General features: G+C 40.2%; 1 protein-coding gene across 4 annotated transcripts in view; it reads right to left on the minus strand.

Moving 5' to 3' along the window:
- Positions 1-3,250: 3,250 nt before the first annotated feature.
- The window catches only part of LOC126072197 (zinc finger protein OZF-like), a 41,933-nt gene continuing 22,549 nt past the window's right edge, over positions 3,251-22,634 (minus strand). For 2 of the 4 annotated variants that reach the window (XM_049877010.1, XM_049877011.1), the window contains 3 exons: positions 11,575-11,698; positions 10,462-10,585; positions 7,955-10,156 (listed from right to left, as the gene is read on the minus strand). In XM_049877010.1, coding sequence (XP_049732967.1) covers positions 8,710-10,156; positions 10,462-10,585; positions 11,575-11,698 — 1,695 coding nt within the window. In that variant the 3' untranslated portion in view covers positions 7,955-8,709. Of the gene's footprint in view, positions 3,439-7,954; positions 10,157-10,461; positions 10,586-11,574; positions 12,998-22,634 lie in introns of those variants that run through there. The other 2 variants (XM_049877013.1, XM_049877012.1) reach the window with 2 other exon arrangements.

The raw sequence follows: 22,634 nt of genomic DNA on the forward strand, positions 1-22,634 counted from the left end.
TTTCTTGGAGAGATAACTTACCTGCTGTTTTTATTCCTACCACTGGCAATGTCAATACTATGACCAAAATTGAGATGGCACGAAAGTTCATCACCACTGCTTTAAATGACACTGTAGGCTCTCTGCTCTTAATGAATAAACTACGCGATACATAAGGTGGAAGTCAGAACAGAATGGCTTTGGATGTGATAACAGCACTCCAGGGAGGCACCTGTACCTTCTGGAAAATTGACTGTTGTATATGGAGCCCTGGTGGCATAATGGTTAAGAGCTAGGCTGCTGACCAAAAAGGTCAGCAGTTTGAATCCACCATCTGCTCCTTGGAAACCCTATGGGGCAGTTCTACTCTGTCCTGTAGGGTTGCTATGAGTTGGAATCTACTTGATGGCAATGGGTTTTTGGTTTATATATACTCCCGATGATGCAGCCCTGGCGGACCACTCCCTTATTCACTTACAAACCCAGTAAGATTATATATAACACATGGGAGATGGCACCTAGCAAAACTAAAGCAGTGCTTCTTTGGATAAGGAGCCTGGTAAAAAAAACGGATATGGACTCCTTTGTATCATAATCGGTGGAATCATTTTTTTGCATGTGTTTGTGTTGCTGATGTGATACATGTTTTCATATGATAGGAAAAGAAGGCCTACTCTCGCTTCCTGCCTACCCCATAGGCTCAGGGAATCGCACAAAAGAGGTAGGCATATGAGTTTTTAAGAGCCAGGCAGGAAGGGATGGAGAATGTGGGGTTTAGACATGGCTAATACAGATCCTTCCCACAAAGGACTGTGAGAGTGAACCAGAGTTGCTTATCAGGCAATAATATTGTCATACTGTACACAAACCAGACACCCCTCCAGCCTACAGCCTACTGCTCCAGATTAGTTACCTTAAAAGAAAAACGTACCCATTAATCAGCAGGGGAGTCATTTCTCAGAAAGGTTTCTAAGGACCCAGTAGTTTCAAGTGCCTCCCCCCTCCAAACTGCAGCCACATTCCTTTGTTCTGCACTTACCCTTAAGGTATATAAACTGTGGGCACAAAGACTTCCAGGAGGAAGTAACCTAGCTGAATCTTGGTGCTTTGTGGTCATAAGCTTCACAGCACTTCCTCTATATTTGTTTCTCCCTACTAAATGCTTTCAACCACCGGTCACTTTGTTGTTCTGTGGAGGCTTGCGCAGTGCTGTGATGCTGAAAGCTCTGCCATCAATGTTTTTAATGCCAGCAGGGTCACCAACAGTGGACAGGATTCAGTGGAGCTTCCAGTCTAAGATACTGGGAAGAATGACCTGGCAATTTACTTCTGGAAAAAAAAAATTAAGCCAGTGAAAGCCTTATGGATAGCAGTGGAACACTGATACACTGCTGGAAGATGAGCCTCTCAGGTTGGAAGGCACTCAAAATACGACTGGAGAAGAGCTGCCTCCTCAAATTAGACACGACTTTAATGATGTGGATGGAGTAATGTGTTCGAGACCTTCATTTGGTTATATGGCACAACTCAAAATGAGAAGAAACAGCTGCAAATATCCATTAGTAATCAGAATGTGAAATGTACAAAGTATGAATCAAGGAAGATTAGAAGCTGTAAAAAATGAAATGGAATGCTTGAAGATCAATATCCCAGGCATTAATAAGGTGAAATGGACTGGTATTGGCCATTATGAATAGGAAAATCAGTCAGCTATGGTGGAAATTACAAATTGAAGAGGCATGGCATCACATTCAACATCAAAAAGAATATTTCAAGATCTATCCTGAAGTATACAATATTGTAATGATAGGATAATATCCATATGTCTACAAGGAAGACTATTATTCAAATTTACACACCAACCACTAATGCCAATGATGAGAAAATTGAAGATTTTAACTAATTTCTGCAGTCTGAAATTGATCCAATAAGCAATCAAAATGCACTGATAATTGCTGGTGATCAGACTGTGAAAGTTGGAGACAAAGAAGAACGATTGGTAGTTGGAAAATATGGCCTTGGGGATAGAAACGACGCTGGAGATCACACGATAACATTCTGCAAGACCAGCGACTTATTCATTGGAAATACCTTTTTTCAACTACATAAATGACAAATATACATGTGGACTTTGCTGGATGGAATACACAGGAATCAAATCGACCACATCTGTGGAAAGAGACGATGGAGAAGGTAAATACCATCAGTCGGAACAAGGCTAGGGCCTGACTGCAGAACAGATAACCAATTGCTCATAAATACGTACCAATTAAAGCTTAAAAGAACTTAAAACAAGTCCATGAGAGCCCAAGTACAAACTCGAATATATCTCACCTGAATTTAGAGACCATTGCAATAGATTTGATGGACTGACCACTAATGACTGAAGACCAGACGTGTGGGATGGCATCAAGGACATCATGTATGAAGAAAAAAGCAAAAGGTCATTAAAAAGAAAGACTAAACCAATGTCAGAAGAGACTCTGAAACTTGCTCTTGAATGCAGGGTAGCTAAAGTGAATGTAAGAAATGAAGAAGTAAGAGAGATGAAGATATGATTTGAAAGGGCAGCCCAAGAGGACAAAGTGTTATAATGAAATGGGTAAACACATGGAGTTAGAATACTAAAATAGAAGAACATGCTTCGCATTTCTCAAGCTGAGAGAACAGAAAAAAAAATTCAAGATTAAGTTGTAATTCTGAAGGATTCTATTGGCAAATATTGAATGCAAGAAGCATGGAAGATGATAGAAGGAATACACAGAGTCACTGTACCAAAAAGAATTGGTCAATGTTCAACCATCTCAGGAGGTAGCATTTGATCAAGAACCAATAGTACTGAAGGAACAAGTCCAAGATGCACTGAAAGCAGTGTCAAAGAACAAGTCTCCAGAAATTGATGGAATACGAATTGAGATGCTTCAAGAAATGGATGCAGCACTGTAAGTGCTCACTTGTGTATGTCAAGAAATTTGGAAGACAGTTACTTGGCCTACTGATTGGAAGAGATTCATATTCATGCCCATTCCAAAGGGAGGTGATCCAATGTAATCAAGGACATGGCGACACAAACTTTTGTTAAAGAGATTACCTCTCTGACTAAAGGATCTCACCAACCACAACAAAAAACCCTTCAGCTTAGAATCGAAGAGGAGTAACAATAAATTGAAAGAATGCTGCATGCCTCTTGGGACTCTACATGCAGGAACCAGGCCAAAGGAGCTACATCTCTTGTCCTCCAAGAAAAGAACCATACCTTTAGTAGCTCTGAGATAAACAGAATTGTTGGAAGGAGCACATCAGTGGTGCCTTGGTCTCAAAGGGTGGGGCCATAGTCTCCTGGATCTCAAAGAGTGAGGCCACAGCCTCCTGGGTTTCAAAGAGTTGGATCTTCCGGAGGCAGAGCCAAGATGGTGGAAGAGACAGATGCTTCCGGAGAGCCCTCTTTACAACAAAGACCTGAAAAAACAAGTGAAATGAATATATTTGTGACAAACTGGGAGCCCTGAGCATCAAAGGCAAGCTTAGACAACGAACTGAGGGGCAGGGGGAGGAAGAGGCCGTTCAGAAGTGGAGAGAAGTTACCAGACCTGAATCGCGGGGAGCCCTCCGGCACCATTCCCGGAGAGGCAGCGGCAGGCTGGTACTAGCGTTCGGCCAGTTTCCTCAGGGAGAAGCAGCCAGCCACACAGCCTACTCACACCTCTGGAACCTGAGGAGAATGGCGCTCTCGGCAAAAGCTAAGTACTTGCATATATTTTACTGTGCCCCCCACCACCACCAAGCCGGCTTCAACGGCTGAATCCCTAGGCTTTAGACCCTGGTGAGCACCTAGAGCCATCCTCCCAGCCTTGGGGAAGGAAAAAATTTACAAATGGGGAGAAAAGATAATTTGCTAGCTCCATTAACTGGGCAAGCTCAGGACAGAAGTGGCTCCTGTCCAGGCATAAACAGTCCATGGACCTTGAGCACCTTTCCCTTCTGCATGAACCTGTGTGGGCCTATTTCGGGAGAATAGGCCCTTGTTGGCAAACTCCAACCATTTCAGCTGTGCAGTGCAGAGGTGGGTGTTTGACGTTTGACATAGCTTTGCCTATTAAACAAGGTCCTCAACTACCCACATCACGGACCTAAGGACTGGTAGCTCCACTCAGGTCACCCAGACACCCATGACAGGGGTCCAAAGATAACTGGTACCTCCCAGTCCTTACAACCAAAAACTTTGGGTGCCCATGGTCCCTCTGCAGGACCCACCCACCAGCATGCTCTAGGGAACTGAGATGCATTTTCCTCAGAGACACTTGGGGGTCGGTTCTCAGCCCCCTGCCTTGTTCAGTGTGACCCCCTGCTGTAATCAGATACCGGTATATACACCAATCATCCCTGCCCCTCTAAGACTGTAGGACAGAGCCTGTACCACACACTTCATGATCAGCTACCTGGAAACCTGTGCTGAATTCATACAAGAAAACTGAATGGACTCCTAGACTGACATACCTGGTAACAGCTCTAGCCAGCTGGGGACAGGACACCAGAGCTCCAAAGGTGAAAATAATCAAGCTAGCTCACTCAAGCAACCCATAGGGGTATACCAAAACAAAACAAAGCAAGCAGCTATGACACAGTAAGCAAGCATAGACTAATACAATAACTTATAGATGGCTCGGAGACAACAGTCAATATCAAGTCACATAAAGAAAGACCATGATCTCCTCAACAGGCTCTCAAAACAAAGAGTCCAGGGATCTTCTAGATGAAAGTGCATTCCTGGAATTACCAGACGCAGAATACAAAAGTTTAATATACAGAACCCTTCAATACATCAGGAAGGAAACAAGGCAACACGCGGAACAAGCCAAGGACAGATAAAGCAATTGAAGAAATTAGAAAGACTATTCAGGAACATAATGAAAAGTTTAACAAGGTGGAAAAATCCATAGACAGACAGCAATCAGATATTCAGAAGATTAACAATAAAATTACAGAAGTAGACAACTCAATAGGAAGTCAGAGGAGCAGAATTGAGCAAGTAGAAGCTAGAATTTCTGAACTCGAAGATAAATCACTTGGCACTAATATATTTGAGGAAAAACCAGATAAAAGAATTAAAAAAAATGAAGAAAGCTTAAGAACCATGTGGGACTCTCTCAAGAGAAATAACCTACAAGTGATTGGAGAGCCAGAACAGGGAGGGATAACAGAAAATACAAAGAAAATTGTTGAAGATTTGTTGGCAGAAAACTTCCCTGGTATTGTGAAAGATGAGACGATATCTATCCAAGATGCTCATCAAACTTCACATAAGGTAGATGTTAAAAGAAAGTCTCCAATACACATTATAATCAAACTTGCCAAAACCAAAGATAAAGAGAGAATTATAAGAGCACCGAGGGATAAACAAAAAGTCACCCACAAAGGAGAGCCAATAAGAATAAGCTCGGACTACTCAGCAGAAACCATGCAGGCAAGAAGGCAATGGGATGACATATTTAAAAAACTGAAGGAAAAAAATTGCCTGCCAAGAATCATATATCCAGCAAAACTGTCTCTTAAATATAAAGGTGAAATTAAGACACTTCCAGATAAACACAAGTTTAGGGAATTCATAAAAACCAAACCAAAACTACAAGAAATACTAAAGGGAGTTCTTTGATTAGAAAATCAATAATATCAGCTATCAACCCATGACTGGAACACTGGGCAGAGCGACCAGAAGTCAACCCAGATAGAGACATCCAAAAAAACAAAGATTATATATATACATATGTGTGTGTGTGTATATATATATATATATATATATACATACACACAAAAGCCCCAGACAGGGTAGCAGCGATGTTATTATATAAAAGAAGACAACACTAAAATAATAAAGAAGGACTAAGAAAGGTAATCATACACCTCCCATATGGAGAGGAAGATACGGCGATACAAAGAAATAAAAGTTTTAAATTGATAAAAATAGTGGTAAATAATAAGGTAACCACAAAGGAGACAAACTATCCTACTCATCAAAATAAAATACAAGGGAAAAATACAGACTCAGCAGAAACAAATCAACAACAACAAATATGAGGAAAGGACAATATATAAAGAAAATCTACTCAGCACATAAAATCAAGTGGGAAAAAGAAACTGTCAACACACACAAAAAGACATCAAAATGATAGCACTAAATTCATACCTATCCGTAATTACCCTGAATGTAAATGGACTAAATGCACCAATAGACAGAGTAGCAGAATGGATTAAAAAACAAGATCCGCCTATATGCTGCCTACAAGAAACACACCTTAGACTTAGAGACACAAAGGGTTGGATCTTCCCTAACTCAACTGCAGAGTGTGGGGCTGCCATTAAGGTGTGTCAGGGTGATGGGGCTACTGCACAAACCTGAGGACGTGAGGCTGCGACGCACAAGGTTGAGAAGAACTGGGCCTGCTTAGGCTGAGGGGGTGAGGCTGCCACTCACATGGACTAGGAGAATGGAGCCACCCAAAGCCGAAGAAGCAGAGTTGCTGTTCCAGTGGCCTAGAAAGTAGAGCTGAAGCCCAGGGCTGGGAGGCCTCTGCCTGGGAGCCAGAGAGCATAGCCAACATGCAGAGTATGGAGGGCAGGACCAGACAGGCCCCAATAATGGGATTATTTTTAATACTTGAGAACTAATGTAAATTATTCTCCTGGGTATTAGACTTGCTTGGTGCCTTTTATCCTTTCTTTCACTCCAATTTCTCCTACTTGTAATGGAAATGTCTACCTTGGGCCTGTTTCACCACTGTCCTGTGGAAACAGGTAACTTGTCTAAATTTCACGGGTTCACCGATGAAGAGTTTTGCCCAAGGACAGAATATGCCTAAAGTCTCACCCATATTAGATTTAAATGATTCGGAAGATGAGATTTTGGACTTGATTTCTAACTTTTCGGATGATATGATGAGGTCAATGTGTTTTACATCTAGTTAGAACATGAATTTTGGGGGCCAAAGGGTGGAGTGTCATGGATTGAATTGCATCCCCCCAAAATATGTGTCGACTTTGTTATGCCATGATTCCCAGTATTGTGTGGCTGTCTTCCAATTTTTGTGATCTGATGTAATTATCCTCCTTTCTGTGATGTGTTGTAAATCCTAACTTCTATGTGTTGAGTCAGGATTATGTTGTGTTAATGAGGATGACGTTAAGTTTGTTAACAAAGCATGATTAGGGTGGGATGCACCACCCTTATCAACACCCTTGTTGAGTCACAACTATCTTAAAAACAAAACAAAAACCTGATGCCGTCAAGTTGATTCGAACTCATAGCCACTCTACAGAACAGAGCAGACTGCCCCATAGGGTTTCCAAGGAGCTGCTCATGGATCCAAACTGCTGACCTTTTAGTTTGGAGTCTGAACTCTTGGAGGGAAAAGCAAGCAGAGATGAGAGACTGCATGACCACCAAGACAGGAGAGCTGGGAGTGGGGGCATGTCTTTTGGACCTGAGATTCCTGCTTTGAGAACCTCCTGGACTCGGGAAGGCTGATGCCAAGAAACGTGGAGATCTCCAAGAAACACAGGGCCCACAGATGCTGAAAGGAGATAAGGACCTTCCCCAAAGGTCAACAGAGAAAGACCTCCCCTAGAGTTGGCCCCTTGGATTCAAACTTCCAGCTCCCTAAACTTAGAGGATAAATTTGTTTGTTAAAGTCACTCACTTGTGACATTTCTTGTAAAGCAGCACTAGATAACTAAGACAATCAGACATTTCTAACAGTTAGATTCAACTGTGACAATCTGGTATTCCATTAGAAGACATCTTCTAACTTTAAGTGGAGGAGAATCACCACCATCATCGGCCCACAGCTGATTCCTAAAAGGTGGAGTTCAAACGTACCACCTAGCTTTTCATCAATTCCGACACCAGAACTGCACCCTCAACTTCTCTACTGGGTTAGATACCTTACTGCAAGGACCACAGAAAACTCACAGACCGTACTCATGGTTAATGGGGTTTATTAGGAAAATAACATATTACAATTCAGGATCAGCATCAACATATTAGTAACAGGAACAACTCAAGATACAGTTCTTCAATCATGAAAGCTTCTTCTTGGCCTCTGCCACTGCACCCTAGTCAGGGCCTTGCTACTGCTGGGCTCTGTTCAGGTCTGGCCTCGGCTGCCAGTCTCTGCCCTGCTCGGGCAAGCGTTACACCTTTTTAGCCAGGCCAACAAGTAAGTCTAGAAGCACCACACTCTGCCAGGAAACCTCCTGACTGAAAATGCTCAGCTCTCTTACTCCATGGGTCAGGAAGTGTAGCTCTGCCAACAAGTGCCTGGATACACCCGACTCTGCCAGCAAGCTTCCTGTCCGAAGGCACACAACTCTCTCACCCTGTGGATCTGCAAGCACAATGTGGCTGCCTTGCTCCATGAGCAGGGAAGCCTACTGTGCTCTCTTTGCTGGTCTCCTAGTTCTGTTACAAACCGTTTCTCTGCCACGCTTCTTACTACATCTCACCATCTCATGCCCCATGTCCTACACTGTTAAGCTCTATCTCCTGGGTCTAGGAGATTCTCAGCACAGGGACCCCAGGTCCGCTTTTGGCTGTCTCCTCCTGGCCAGTCTTGATGGGAGTGAAGTCCCCCATCCCTCTCTGGAATCGGCTCTTTTTCAAACCTAGTGTGGATGGCAAAACTGACCAATCTCCTACTAAGGTTCGATGCACTTTACTTGCATGGTCCCATCAAATCATTTTGTGGGAGTTACAAGACCATGGCTAGAAGGGCCATATGACAGCAATTCACTGCATTGCAGGTTCTCTTCACTATGAGATCTTATACAGTCAGTGATGTGTGAGAACTGACTAAATGCTTTCTCACATTCCTTACTATCATAAGGCCTACTTCCATGGTAAGTTCGAACATGTTTACGGAAGGATGAGAAACAACTAAAGGCTTTCACACACTCCTTACATTCATAAGGCTTTTCTCCACTGTGAGATCTTACATGATCAGTAAGGTGTGAGGACCGAAAAAAGGCTTTCCCGCATTCCTTACATTCATAAGGCCTTTCTCCACTGTGTGTTCTCATATGGGTAGTGAGATGTGAGGACCGAATAAAGGCTTTCCCACATTCTTTACATTCATAAGGCCTCTCTCCACTGTGAGATCTTATATGGCCAGTGAGATACGAAAACTGACTGAAGGATTTTCCACATTCCTTACATTCATAAGGTTTCTCTCCACTATGAACTCGTACATGTCTGGTGAGTTGTGCAAACTGCTTAAAGGCTTTCCCACATTCTTTACATTCATAAGGTCTCTCTTCACTGTGGGTTCTTATATGGGCAGTGAGTTGTGTAAACTGCTTAAAGGCTTTCCCACATTCTTTACATTCATAAGGCCTCTCTTCACTGTGCGTTCTTATATGGGTAGTGAGGTGTGAAGACCGACTAAAGGCTTTCCCACATTCTTTACATTCATAAGGCCTCTCTCCACTGTGAGATCTTATATGTGTAGTGAGAGACGAAGAACAACTAAAGGCTTTCCCACATTCCTTACATTCATAAGGCCTCTCTCCACTGTGAGTTCGCATATGTGTAGTGAGGGACGAGGAACAAGTAAAGGCTTTGCCACATTCCTTACATTCATAAGGCCTCTCTCCACTGTGAGTTCTTATATGTGTAGCAAGGGATGAGGAACAACTAAAGGCTTTCCCACATTCCTTACATTCATAAGGCCTCTCTCCACTGTGAGTTCTTATATGTCTAATGAGGCTTGAAAGATAACTAAAGGCTTTCCCACATTCCTTACATTCATAAGGCCTCTCTCCACTGTGAGTTCTCAGATGATTAGTGAGAGGTAAGAAACAACTACACGGTTTCCCATAATCCTTACATTTACAAAGTTTTTCTCTCAATCGAGGTTTTAGGTAAGAAGGACAACTGCAATCCTCTCTGCATTCCTTACAATGATAAGGTCTGTATCCAGTGTGAGATCTGATGTGATGCTTGAATGATGAATGGTCCATGAAGGTTTTTCCACACTCGAGGCATTCAGAATGATTTCTTCCAGTGGTTCTTTCGAGACTAGTAATATTTCCAACTAAGGTGAACGTTTTTCCACATTGATTACTTTCTTCACCTTTACTTACTTTGCCATCTTTACTTTCGCAGAGGCTCTCTACTATATATTTCCTGTTAAAAATAGGAAGCAGATTAGAATTAAATTTTTGTTACCATTTCACAATTACCGTACACAGGGAATGTGTTTTCTGTTCTGAGTTGTCTCATGTTGTATAGGTTTAATCATCTCACAGAATGCACTACCACTGCATAGTTACAGTGTTACTAAATAATGCAGCTTTCTGATAATTAAGTACAAGTGAAGTATGTTTGAGATATTCAATACCAGATTCACATTAATGGAAATACTATTGTTCAAATTACATGAACACACCATTTTAGAGCTAGTTTTACACACACACACGCGTAATACTCACCTCATGTGCCTTCCCTGGCTGTTGTGCTGACACTCAATGCCATGGAATTCACAGATTTCTCCTAACATGGAGGACGAGGAGTCATGCTTCATGGATGTTTGTCCATTATCATCCTGTTTAAAAACTGACAAATAATTTTAAGTGGAGTTTCACAAGATGAAACAAAACAGTGAAGACATTTTATGAGGGAAAAGGCACATGTGAAGACAGACTGGCTTTGAGGCATTTGGTTGTTACAGGACTTTGGCAGTGGTCAAAAGAGTGAAAAAATTACTAAAAATAATTCCATGACAACTGAGACCATCAGTAAAATAAGTAGAGTATAATTAAGGAAAGCAAAATAAAAAGGTACTGCAAACAATGCACTCGAATAAACATAACAGGAAAGACAAAATGGGTAAGATCTTTTCCCACAAATACAGTAGGCATGAAAGAACTGATAAAAAAACAAAAAGTCAGTTCAGGTACATGTGTAAATTCCATCTCCTCATAGCAAAAGAGAGTGTTTTGAGTTGATTTTCTCAAATATAATTTCATCCCAGCACAGCTGGTACTTCAAATGTTTGCTGCCTTCCTGGTGCTTCCTGACTCTGTAGCTCTGGATAAGTCCTATCTCCACTCTCCTCAGGTATTTCCCTTTCTTCTCAGGGAGAAAAATTAGCATAGTTGACATGGTGCTCATGAAGACAGATCATGAAGAAAGAGAGACAAGCACATTTCCCTGATGCTGAGCCAGTACTTTTGTCTCTATAAATGGACAGGTGTGGGTTTATTTTTAGCAAAATAATCTCATCAAATTTGTAATAAACATGGAAAAACCCTAATGAGGTCCTAAATCACAAATCTCTCTTTGCCACAAAGTGACCCCAAAGCCAATGCTCACACTTATAACACTTAAAAAGCCTCAAGCCTTTTAACAAGATACATGGAGTCAATTTAAAAATAGATTTTTACTTTCATGGGGAAACCACCAGAGTCTAAGTCCCAAGAGCAGTCTCAACACCTGTCGTGTTTGTCAATGTACTCCAATTCTTCAATCCAAATCCTATAAACAGGTCGATGAGTATAATATTTATTCACTAAATAAGTAAAGAAAAATGAAGCCATCCTTACCTAAGTCTAGGTTCCTGAAGGTTTCCGTCATCACATCTCTGTAGAGTTTCCTCTGAGAAAAATCCAGCAAATCCCACTCTTCCTGGGAAAACTCCACAGTCACGTCCTCAAAGACCACTGTGTCCTAAAACATCACACATATTCTAAATCAGCAAGGTACTATCTTCCCCAAATATATGCAAAAGGATAGGTGACTCCAACAGTCCTGAGGAACTGAAAATTCATATGGAGGTCACACAAAGTTCTATGTTCTCCTCTGAAATTTGGCCGTAAGTGTCATCCCTTCACTGACTACATTTTCCTCCTGACTGTTCACATCTTATCTCATAGATTAAACAACACTTTAAACACATTGAACTTATCTCTTCACAGTTTCACTATGACCTAACCAGTCTTACCCCTCTCTATATTTATGGTTCAGAACCGGCAGAAAATAAAGCAGAAGGGAAAGAAATCTATTAATGAAAGACCTATGTTCACATTCAGATCATTTCTTTGTGGAAAAAAAATTCACCTCCTTTCCTAAGACCCACCAGAAAACACAACAAAACATGAAGCACAGGGTGAAAGCGAGATGAGCTATTAATAACTGGGCAAGTTTGAGGAACTGGCAGCTTTTTCCATTGATTGCACAGACAAAGCAAGCATCAGAACCAGATTCAGATATAGCAGAGATTTTGGAATTAACTGGGAATTTAATATAAATATGATTCACATAAAAAAGGCCTCCAAATGAAAAACTGGATGACATGCAAGAACAGATAGGTAATGTGAGCAGAGAGATGGGAACTCTAAGAAAAATCAACAGGAAATCTCAGAAATCAAATGCACTGTAATAGAAATGAAGAATGCCTTTAATGGGATCAGCAATAGATTGGACATGGTCAAGGAAAAATCATATGCATAATAAGAATATCAGAAACCCTGGTGGTGTAGTGGTTAAGAGCTACGGCTACTAACCAAAAGGTCGGCAGTTAGAATCCACCAGGCACTACTCCTTGGGAACCCTATGAGGCAGTTCTACTCTGTCCTATAGGGTCACTGTAAGTCAGAATCAGCTAGAGAGCAACAGGTTTAACTTGGTTTTGTTAACGAGAATACCAAGAAGAGGAGAGAAATTCAATATTTGAAAATTATGGTAGAAATTTTTACAAAATTAACGACAGACCCCAAACCACACATCCAGAAGTTCAGAGAATAGGATATTTACAAAAAATTTATGCCTAGGCATATCATATTTAAACTGCAGAAAAATCGAACAAGACAGAAAATTGAAAAGCCATGCACACACACAAAAAACATATTTTATCTCTATACAATGAAAAGTACAGCCAACTTGTCTTGAGAAGCCATGCAAGCTAGAAGACCACAGAACAAAATATTAAAAGGTTGAAAGAAGTGAACATTCTAGAATTCTGCATCTAGAAAAATTATCTTTTAAAAGTGAAGGAAAAAAAATAGGCATTCTCCAGCAAATATTGAGGAAATTTGTTGGCAGTATACCTGTATTATAAAAAATGTTTAAAAGAAGGTCTACATAGAAGTAAAACTATATACATCAGAAACTCAGATGTGTGAAAAGGATGGAAGAGCATTAGAGAAAAAAAGAAATGAAGGTAAAGTAAAATATTTTCTTTTCTACTCTTAATTTATCTAACAGACAACAGTTTGTTAAAAATAATAGCCACAAGAGAATCAGCGATTACAGCCTACATTATTAAATGCCGTTGAGTCGATTCCGACTCATAGTGATCCTGCGCACGACAGAAGGAAACAGTGCCCGGTCCGGCGCCACCCTTATGATGGTTGCTATGCTTGAGCCCATTTTTGCAGCCAACGTGTCAATTCATCTCATTGAGGGTCTTCCTCTTTTTCAACGACCCTCTACTTTACGAACCATGGTATTTTTCTCCAGGGACTGCTCCCGTTCCTGATAACATGTCCAAGGTATGTGAGATGAAGTTTCAACATTCTAGCTGTACTTCTTCCAAAACACATTTGTTTGCTCTTTTGGCAGTCCATGGTATATTCAATATTCTGTGCCAACACCATAATTCTAGGCCATCGATTCTTCTTCGGTTTTCCTTATTCACTGCTCAGCTTTCTCATGCATGTAAGGTGATTGGAAATTTGGGTCAGGCACAACTTAGTCTTCCAGGTGACATCTTTGCATTTCAACACTTTAAAGAGGTCTCTGAAGCAGACTTGCCCAATGCAATGTGTGGTTTGATTTCTTGACTGTTGTTTCCATGGGTGCTGATGTGAATCCAAGTAAAATGAAATCTTTGACAACTTCGATCTTTTCTCCATTTATCATGTTGTTGCTTTACTGGTCCAATTGTGAAGGTTTTTGTTTTCTTTATGTTGAGGTATAATCCATAGTGAAGGCTGTAGTCTTTGATATTCATCACTAAGTGCTTCAAGTCCTCTTTGTTTTCACAAGCAAGGCTGTATCATCCGTATACTGCAGATTGTTAATGAGTCTTCGTCCAATCCTGATGCCCTGTTCTTCATATAGTCTAGCTTTTCAGATTTGATCAGCACACAGACTGAATAAATATGGGGAAAGGATACAACCCTAACACACCTTCCCTGACTTTAACCAATCAGTATCCCCTTGTTCTGTCCCAACAACTGTCTCTTAATCTATGTAAAGGTTCCTCATGAGCACAATTAAGTGTTCTGGAATTCCCACCTTCACAACGTTATCCATAATTTGTCATGATTCACACAGTTGAATGCCTTTGCATGGTTAGTAAAACACGGGTAAACATCTCTCTGGTACTCTCTGCTTTCAGCCAGGATCCATCTGACATAAGCAATGAAATCCCTAGTTACATGTCCTCTTCTGAATCTGGCTTAAATTTCTGGCAGTTCCCTATCAATGTGCTGTGGCAACCACTTTTGAACGATTTTTAGCAAATTTTACTTGCGTGTGATATTAATGATATTGTTTGATAATTTCTGTCGTCTGTTGGATCACATTTCTCTGGAACAGGCATAAATATTGATCTCTTCCAGCGTTGGCCAGGGAGCTGTCTTCCAAATATCTTGGTAGAGACGAGTGAGTATTTCCAGCTGCATCTGTTTGTTGAAACATCTCAACTGGTATTCCATCAACTCCTGGAGCCTTGTTTTTCACCAACGTCAGTGCAGCTTGGACTTCATTCTTCAGTACCATCATTTGTTGAGTACATGCTACTTCCTGAAATGACTGAATATCAACCAATTCTTTTTGGTATAGTGACTCTGTACTCCTTCCATCTTTTGATGCTTCCTGCGTCATTCAACATTTTGCCCATAGAAATGCTTCGCTGTTGCGAACTGAGGCTTGTTTTCTTCAGTTCTTTCAACTTGAGAAATGATGAGCGTGTTCTTCCCTTTCGGTTTTCTATTTCTAGGACTTTGCACATGTCATTATAATACTTTGTCTTCTCGACTGCCATTTGAAATCTTCTGTTCAGCTCTATTACTTCATCGTTTCTTCCATTTACTTTAGCTACTCAATGATTAAGAGTAAGCTTCAGAGTCTCTTCTGACATCCATTTTGGTCTTTTCTTTCTTTACTGTCTTTTTAACGACTTTTTGCTTTCTTCCCGTATGATCTTCTTGATGTCATTCCACAACTCGTCTGGCCTTTTATCATTAGTGTTGAACACATCAAATCTATTTTTGAGACGGTCTCTAAATACAGGTGGGATATACTCAAGGTCGTACTTTGACTCTTGTGGGCTTGTTCTAATTCTGCTTCAACTTGAATATAAGTAATTGATGGTCACCATGAGTTGGAACTGACTCGATGGCAACGGTATAAAAAAAAAACCCAGTGCTGCCATGAGTCGGAACTGACTCAATGGCAATGGTATAGCGTATAGAAAAATGAAATGAAGAACAGCAATGTTGTAAGGAATAGGAACAAAGAACTGGGAATACTGTTTTAAAATACTTGTAGTACCAGTGGAGAGGAACAGTGTAATTTTAAAGTGGACTAAATTATTTATAAATATGTAAACTCCAGACCTAGGAATGTGAAGCAGACCGCATGGCTGGCACAAAGAATTGCTCAGCTACTAATTGAAAGGTTGGCAGTTTGAATGCTTGCAAAAGGTAGCAGCCACTGAAAAACTCAAGCAGTGTAGTTCTCTCTAAACCTGCATGGGGTCACCATGAGTTGGAATTAACTCAATAACAACTAGTTTAACTGGTTAGGAATGTGAAGGAGTTAGCCAAGGGGTTATCTGGCAAAAGATTTTTCCAAAAAAAGGAAAAACGCCAGAAGGGGAGAGTAAAGTCAAATACCACTGTGAATGGAGCAGAGTGAGATGTGGGCAAGCAACACTAGAGAAAGCTGGAAAGGTGACAGGGGTAGGTGGACATACCATGTTCTAGGACATTTGTTGGCCATTGTAAAGTCTCTGGTTTTGAGTGAAATGCAGAGCAATCTCAGGCTTTTGAGCAGAGGACAATATTAACCTGAAAGCTTTTAAAAGACCTTTGTGAGGCGGAGCCAAGATGGCGGAGTAGACAGGCGCTTCTGGCGAGCCCTCTTTACAACGAAGACCCAAAAAACAAGTGAAACGAGTATATTTATGACAAACCAAGAGCCCTAAGCATCAAAGGCAAGCTTAGAAAACGAACAGAGGGGCAGAGGTAGGAAGAGACAGTTCAGAAGCTGAGAGGAATTACCGGACCTGAATCGCAGGGAGTCTTCAGGCACCATTCCCGGAGCGGTGGCAGCGGGCTGGTACTAGCGTTCAGCTGCAGTTTCCTCAGGGAGAAGCAGCCAGCCAAACAGCTTACTTACACCTCCGGAACCACAGAAGAACGATCTCTCGGCAAAAGCTAAGTACTTGTGTATATTTTACTGGGCCCCCCCACCCCCAAGCCAGCATCAGCAGCTGAATTTCCTGGGCCTGAGATGGGCACTGTTGAGCGCCTAGAGCCATTCTCCCAGCCTTGGAGAAGGAAGAAATTTGCATGTGGGGGAAAAGATTACTTGCCAGCTCCACTAACTGGGGGAGCTCAGGACAGAAGCAGCTCCTGTCCAGGTATAAACAGTCCATGGACTTTGAAAACCTTTCCCCTTTGCACGGACCTGTGTGGGCCTATTTCAGGAGAATAGGCCCTTGTAGGCAGACTCCAACCGTTTCTGCTGTGCAGTGCAGAGGTGAGTGTTTGATGTTTGACATTGCTTTGCCTATTAAACTGGGTCCTTGCCTACGTTCATCAGGGGCCTAAGTACTGGTAGCTCCACTCAGGTCACCCAGCCACCTGCGACAGGGGTCCGAGGAAAACTGGTACCTCCCAGTCCTTAAAACCAAAAACTTTGGGTGCCCATGGTCTGTCTACAGAACCAAAGAACCTGCACGCTCTAAGAAACAGGGACACGCTTTCCTCAGAGACACTCGGAGGTTGGTTCTCAACACTCTGCCTTGTTCAGAGTGTGACCCCCTGCTGCAACCAGATACTGGTACCTACACCAATCACCCCTGCCCCTCTAAGACTGTAGGACAGAGCCTGTGTCACATACTTGATGATCAGCTACCTGGACCCTTGAGCTGAATCCATAGAAGTAAAGTGAATGGATTTCTAGACTGATACACCTGATAACAGCTCTAGCCATCTGGGGAAGGGACGTCAGAGCTCCAAAGGCAAAAATGATCAAGCTAGCACACCCAAGCAACCCATTTGGGCATATCAAAACAAAACAAAGCAAGGTGCTACGACACAGTAAGTGAACATAAACTAATGCAATAACTTATAGATGGCTCGGAGACAGCAGTCAATATGAAGTCACATAAAGAAACAGACCATGATCACCTCAACAAGCTCTCAAAACAAAGTACCCAGGGATCTTCTAGATGAAAGTGCATTCCTGGAATTACCAGATGCAGAATACAAAAGTTTAATATACAGAACCCTTCAAGACATCAGGAAGGAAATGAGGCAATACACAGAACAAGCCAAGGAACACACAGATAAAGCAATTGAAGAAATTAGAAAAATTATTCAGGAACATAATGAAAAGTTTAATAAGCTGGAAAAATCCATAGACAGACAGCAATCAGAAATTCAGAAGATTAACAATAAAATTACAGAAGTAGACAACTCAATAGAAAGTCAGAGGAGCAGAATTGAGCAAGTAGAAGCCAGAATTTCTGAACTTGAAGATCAAATCACTTGGCACTAATATATTTGAAGAAAAATCAGATAAAAACATTAAAATTAAAAAAATGAAGAAACCTTAAAAATCATATGGGAGTCTATCAAGAGAAATAACCTACAAGTGATTGGAGTACCAGAACAGGGAAGGATAACAGAAAATACAGAGAGAATTGTTGAAGATTCGTTGGCAGAAAACTTCCCTGGTATCATGAAAGTTGAGAAGATATCTATCCAAGATGCTCATCGAACTTCACATAAGGTAGATGGTAAAAGAAAGTTACCAAGACATAATCAAACCTGCCAAAACCAAAGATAAAGAGAGAATTATAAGAGCAGCAAGGGATAAACAAAAAGTCACCCACAAAGGAGAGCCAATAAGAATAAACTCAGACTACTCAGCAGTAACCATGCAGGCAAGAAGGCAACGGGATGACGTATTAAAAAAATTGAAGGAAAAAAATTGCCAGCCAAGAATCATATATCCAGCAAAACTGTCTCTTAAATATGAAGGTGAAATTAGGACACTTCCAGATAAACACAAGTTTAGGGAATTCATAAAAACCAAACCAAACCAAAACTACAAAAAATACTAAAGGGAGTTCTTTGGTTAGAAAATCAATAATATCAGCTATCAACCCAAGACTGGAACACTGGGCAGAGCAATCAAAAGTCAACCCACACAGGGAAATCAAAAAAACAAACCAAGATTTTAAAAAAGGCTCAAAACAAGGTAATAGCGATGTTATTATATGAAAGAAGGCAACATTAAAACAATAAAGAGGGACTAAAAAATGTAATCATACACCTTCCATATGGAGAGGGAGATACGGCAATACAAAGAAATAAAAGTTAGTTTTAAATTTAGAAAAATAGGGGTAAATAATAAGGTAACCACAAAGGACACAAACTATCCTACTCATCAAAATAAAATACAAGGGAAAAATACAGACTCAGCAGAAACAAAATCAACAACAAATAATATGAGAAAGGCACAATATATAAAGAAAATCTACTCAGCACATAAAATCAAGTGGGAAAAAGAAACTGTCAACACACACAAAAAGACATCAAAATGATAGCACTAAATTCATACCTATCCATAATTACCCTGAATGTAAATGGACTAAATGCACCAATAAAAAGACAGAGAGTGGCAGAATGGATTAAAAAACAAGATCCGCCTATATGCTGCCTACAAGAGACACACCTTAGACGTAGAAACACAAACAAAAACTTAAAGGACGGAAAAAAATAAATCAAGCAAACAACAATCAAAAAAGACCACGAGTGGCAATATTAACTTCTGACAAAATAGACTTTAAAGTTAAATCCATCATAAAGGATAAGGAAGGACACTATATAATGATTAAAGGGACAATATACCAAGAAGATATAACCATATTGAACATTTATGCACCCAATGACAGGGCTGCAAGATACACAAAACAAACTATCAGCATTGAAAAGTAAGATAGACAGCTCCACAATAATAGTAGGAGACTTCAACACACCACTTCCAGTGAAGGACAGGACATCCAGAAAGAAGCTCAATAAAAAAGGCATGGAAGATCTAAATGCCACAATCAACCAACTTGACCTCATAGACATAGACAGAACACTCCACCCAACAACAACGAAGTATACTTTCTTTTCTAGTGCACATGGAACATTCTCTAGAATAGACCACATATTAGATCATAAAGCAAGCCTTAGAAGAGTCAGCCTGTTCTCTTTTTCAAGCTTGTTAAGAAAACTCACTGCCAGGAACTAACCATAGCTAATCCAAATTCTCTTTCCAATCCAAGCATAAATCTAACTGAGGTATGGGAAAGGAGGAGAAAGAAGGGATTGTTCAGTGTTGTTATCAAGTTTGGGGAAAACCGGATAACGTGTTCGAGCAGTAATGGATATCTTTACCTAAAGGGAGGAATTAGAACTATAATATATCTGAATGGGCTTTTATATGGGTAGGACCAAATAAATGGATAGTGAAATAAAGGCAATGACTATTACAAAATTAAAAAAAAGACCTTTGTGTAGGGGCAAATGTAGAAGCTGGCAGATCTGTTAGATGGCTATGGCCATAATCATATAAGAAATGTTGAGACTGCAGTGGTGGCAATAAAAGTAAGTGTGCAATGGGTGATCCCTAGATACTTTAAAGGGAGGCCCATCAGAAGTTCCAGGTAGTATGAGGGTTGGGGTGTGAGACAAAGATGTGGCAAGGATGAGTCCAACATTTTTACCAATGAAGACTAAAAAGATGGAGTGCGATCAACAAAGATGTGGAAATCTTCAAGGGGAGTAGTTCTATGGGAAAGCCTGCAGAGGTTACTTGGGGCTTGTTGAGACTGAAATGAGGATAAGACATCCAAGTGGGGAAGATACAGAAAAATAAAGATTTTTAAAAGAATGGTTTTTTAATGAGGAAAGTACTTGAAAAATTAACTTTAAAAGGATAGCACATTTTACTGAAAATAAAGAGGACTAAGGAGTGAAGAATGGGGCATTAGGATTAGAGGAAAACTCATTAACAACCTGCAATATACAAATGACACAACCCTCCTTGCTCAAAGTGAAGAGGACTTGAAGCACTTACTTATGAAGATCAAAGACCACAGCCTTCAGAAGAGATTATACCTCAGCATAAAGAAAAGCAAAAATTGTCACAATTGGACCAATAAGCAACACCATGATGAATGGAGAACAGATTGAAGTTGTCAAAGATATTTTACTTGGATCCACAATTATCACTCATGGAAGCAGGAATCAGAAATCAAATGACCTATTGCACTGGGCAAATCAGCTGTAAAAGACCTGTATAGTGTTAAAAAATCAAAGACATCACCTTGAAGACTTAGGCATGCCTGACTGAAGCTATGGTGTTTTCAATAACCTCACATGTACCCAAAAGCTGGACAATGAATAAGGAAGCCAGAAAAATTTACACTGTTGATTGTAGGCGCTGGTGAAGAATACTGAATATACCATGGACTGCCAGAAGAACAAATAAATCTGTCTTGGAAGAAGTAAAGCCAGAATGCTCATTAGAAGCCAGGACGTCGAGTCTATGTCTCACATACTTTGGCCATGTTATCAGGAGGGACGAGTCCCTGGAGAATGACATCATAATTAGCAGAAAGTCCACGAAAAAGAGGAAAAGCCTCATTGAGATAGACTGACACAGTGGCTGCAACAATGGGTTCAGCATAGCAATGATTGTGAGGATGGAGGAGGTGCAGGCAGTGTTTCGTTCTATTGTACACAGGAACCCTATGAGTTGAATTCGACTCAACGGCCCTAACAACAAGAAGTGTAATTAATAAAAGATCGTAATAAAATACTATAAAACATTATTAAATGATATCCAAATCAACTGAAATAAATGAATACAGTATGCTTTTAGAGCACTGTTCTACCCAAATAAATCTTACTAATAAAAAGAACTTCCACAAAATTCTAACCAGAAATTCACAAAAAAATACTTCAAAAATTTGCATGGAAGTACAACGGTTCAGAAACAGCCAAGATATTCTAAAGAATGCTGCATGGGGAGACTTGTCCACACACACACACATTCAAATAATTCTGTGTGTATGTGTATAGGTATAATAAATTAGACAGCATTGTATCAGTATAAGAATATATAAGTTGATCAATGGAAAGAAGCAAACAATCCAGGAACTTGCCCCCTATCAATATGGAAAGTTGAATCATGACGAGGAAGCACTGCAGGGCGTTGCCAGAATCTACATACACTTTAATATGTCATCTTGAGTCAACAAATTATCTAATTGGAATAATTAACACATTTCTACGTACTCCATATGCAAAAATCAATTCCAAACAGATTAATTTTCTAAAATTTTTATTGTGCTTTAAGTCAAAGTTTACAAATCAAGTTGGTCTCTCATACAAAAATTTATATACACCTTGCTATATACTCCTAGTTGCTTTCCCCCTAATGAGACAGCACACTCCTTCTCTCCACCCCGCAAAAGATTAATTTTAAATGTATAAATCTAAAATTGTAACATCTTCAGAAGTTATAAATAAATGATTTTACGATAACAGAATACAGAACATTTTCTGATATAACAAGTCAAGGGAACAGACTGACAAAACTATATTAAAATTCAGAACTATTAATCAAAAGGCAGCAAAAAGTGAGTGCATAAACTACATATGAGATAGACAATTTCAACATATAAAAATGAAGAATATATTTCCAAAAGCTATAAATTAGCCCTAAAACGTCAGAGAAAGATGAACTAATAGTGGGAAAATATGCACAGTACTAGAGTGGTTTACGGTAACTGTAGAATAAAGTTAAAGGAAGATACCATTTCATACTCCTCTACAAAGCAAAAACCAATTAATTTGATAATCCCCATGTTGCGACGCAAATGCAACAAATAAAATACATATGTATACTATGCAGGAGGGTAAACTGGTAAACAACATCAGCACTTCCTAGTAAACTGAAACTTGGCTACAATCTGCAACTTCGCCATTTCCCCTCACTAGAAAGTTATTAGGCAAGAGCACTTGGACCCTAGAAAGAGAATGAACAGGGCGGCACTATTCACAAGAGGAAAAACTAAACTTGAAACAACCTAAATTTTGTAAGCTGTACAACAGAAAGGTAAATTGTGGCCCATTCATAAAATGGAACACATACATACATAGGTACATAGGTAGACTAGAGTCACAGACATCAACAGACATGAAGCTCAAAAACATCCTAATGAAAACAAGTAACTAAAGAACCCAAAAGAGTAACTACATTTATGGAAAGCTCAAAAAATACAAAACTCAACAATATATAGAATACATAGTTTAAAAATTAAGACTTAGGTGTAAAGCGGTAACAATGACAAACCAAAAACCAAACC

The sequence above is a fragment of the Elephas maximus genome, chromosome 3 (genome assembly GCF_024166365.1).
Source record: "Elephas maximus indicus isolate mEleMax1 chromosome 3, mEleMax1 primary haplotype, whole genome shotgun sequence".
In the NCBI taxonomy this organism is placed as follows: domain Eukaryota; kingdom Metazoa; phylum Chordata; class Mammalia; order Proboscidea; family Elephantidae; genus Elephas; species Elephas maximus.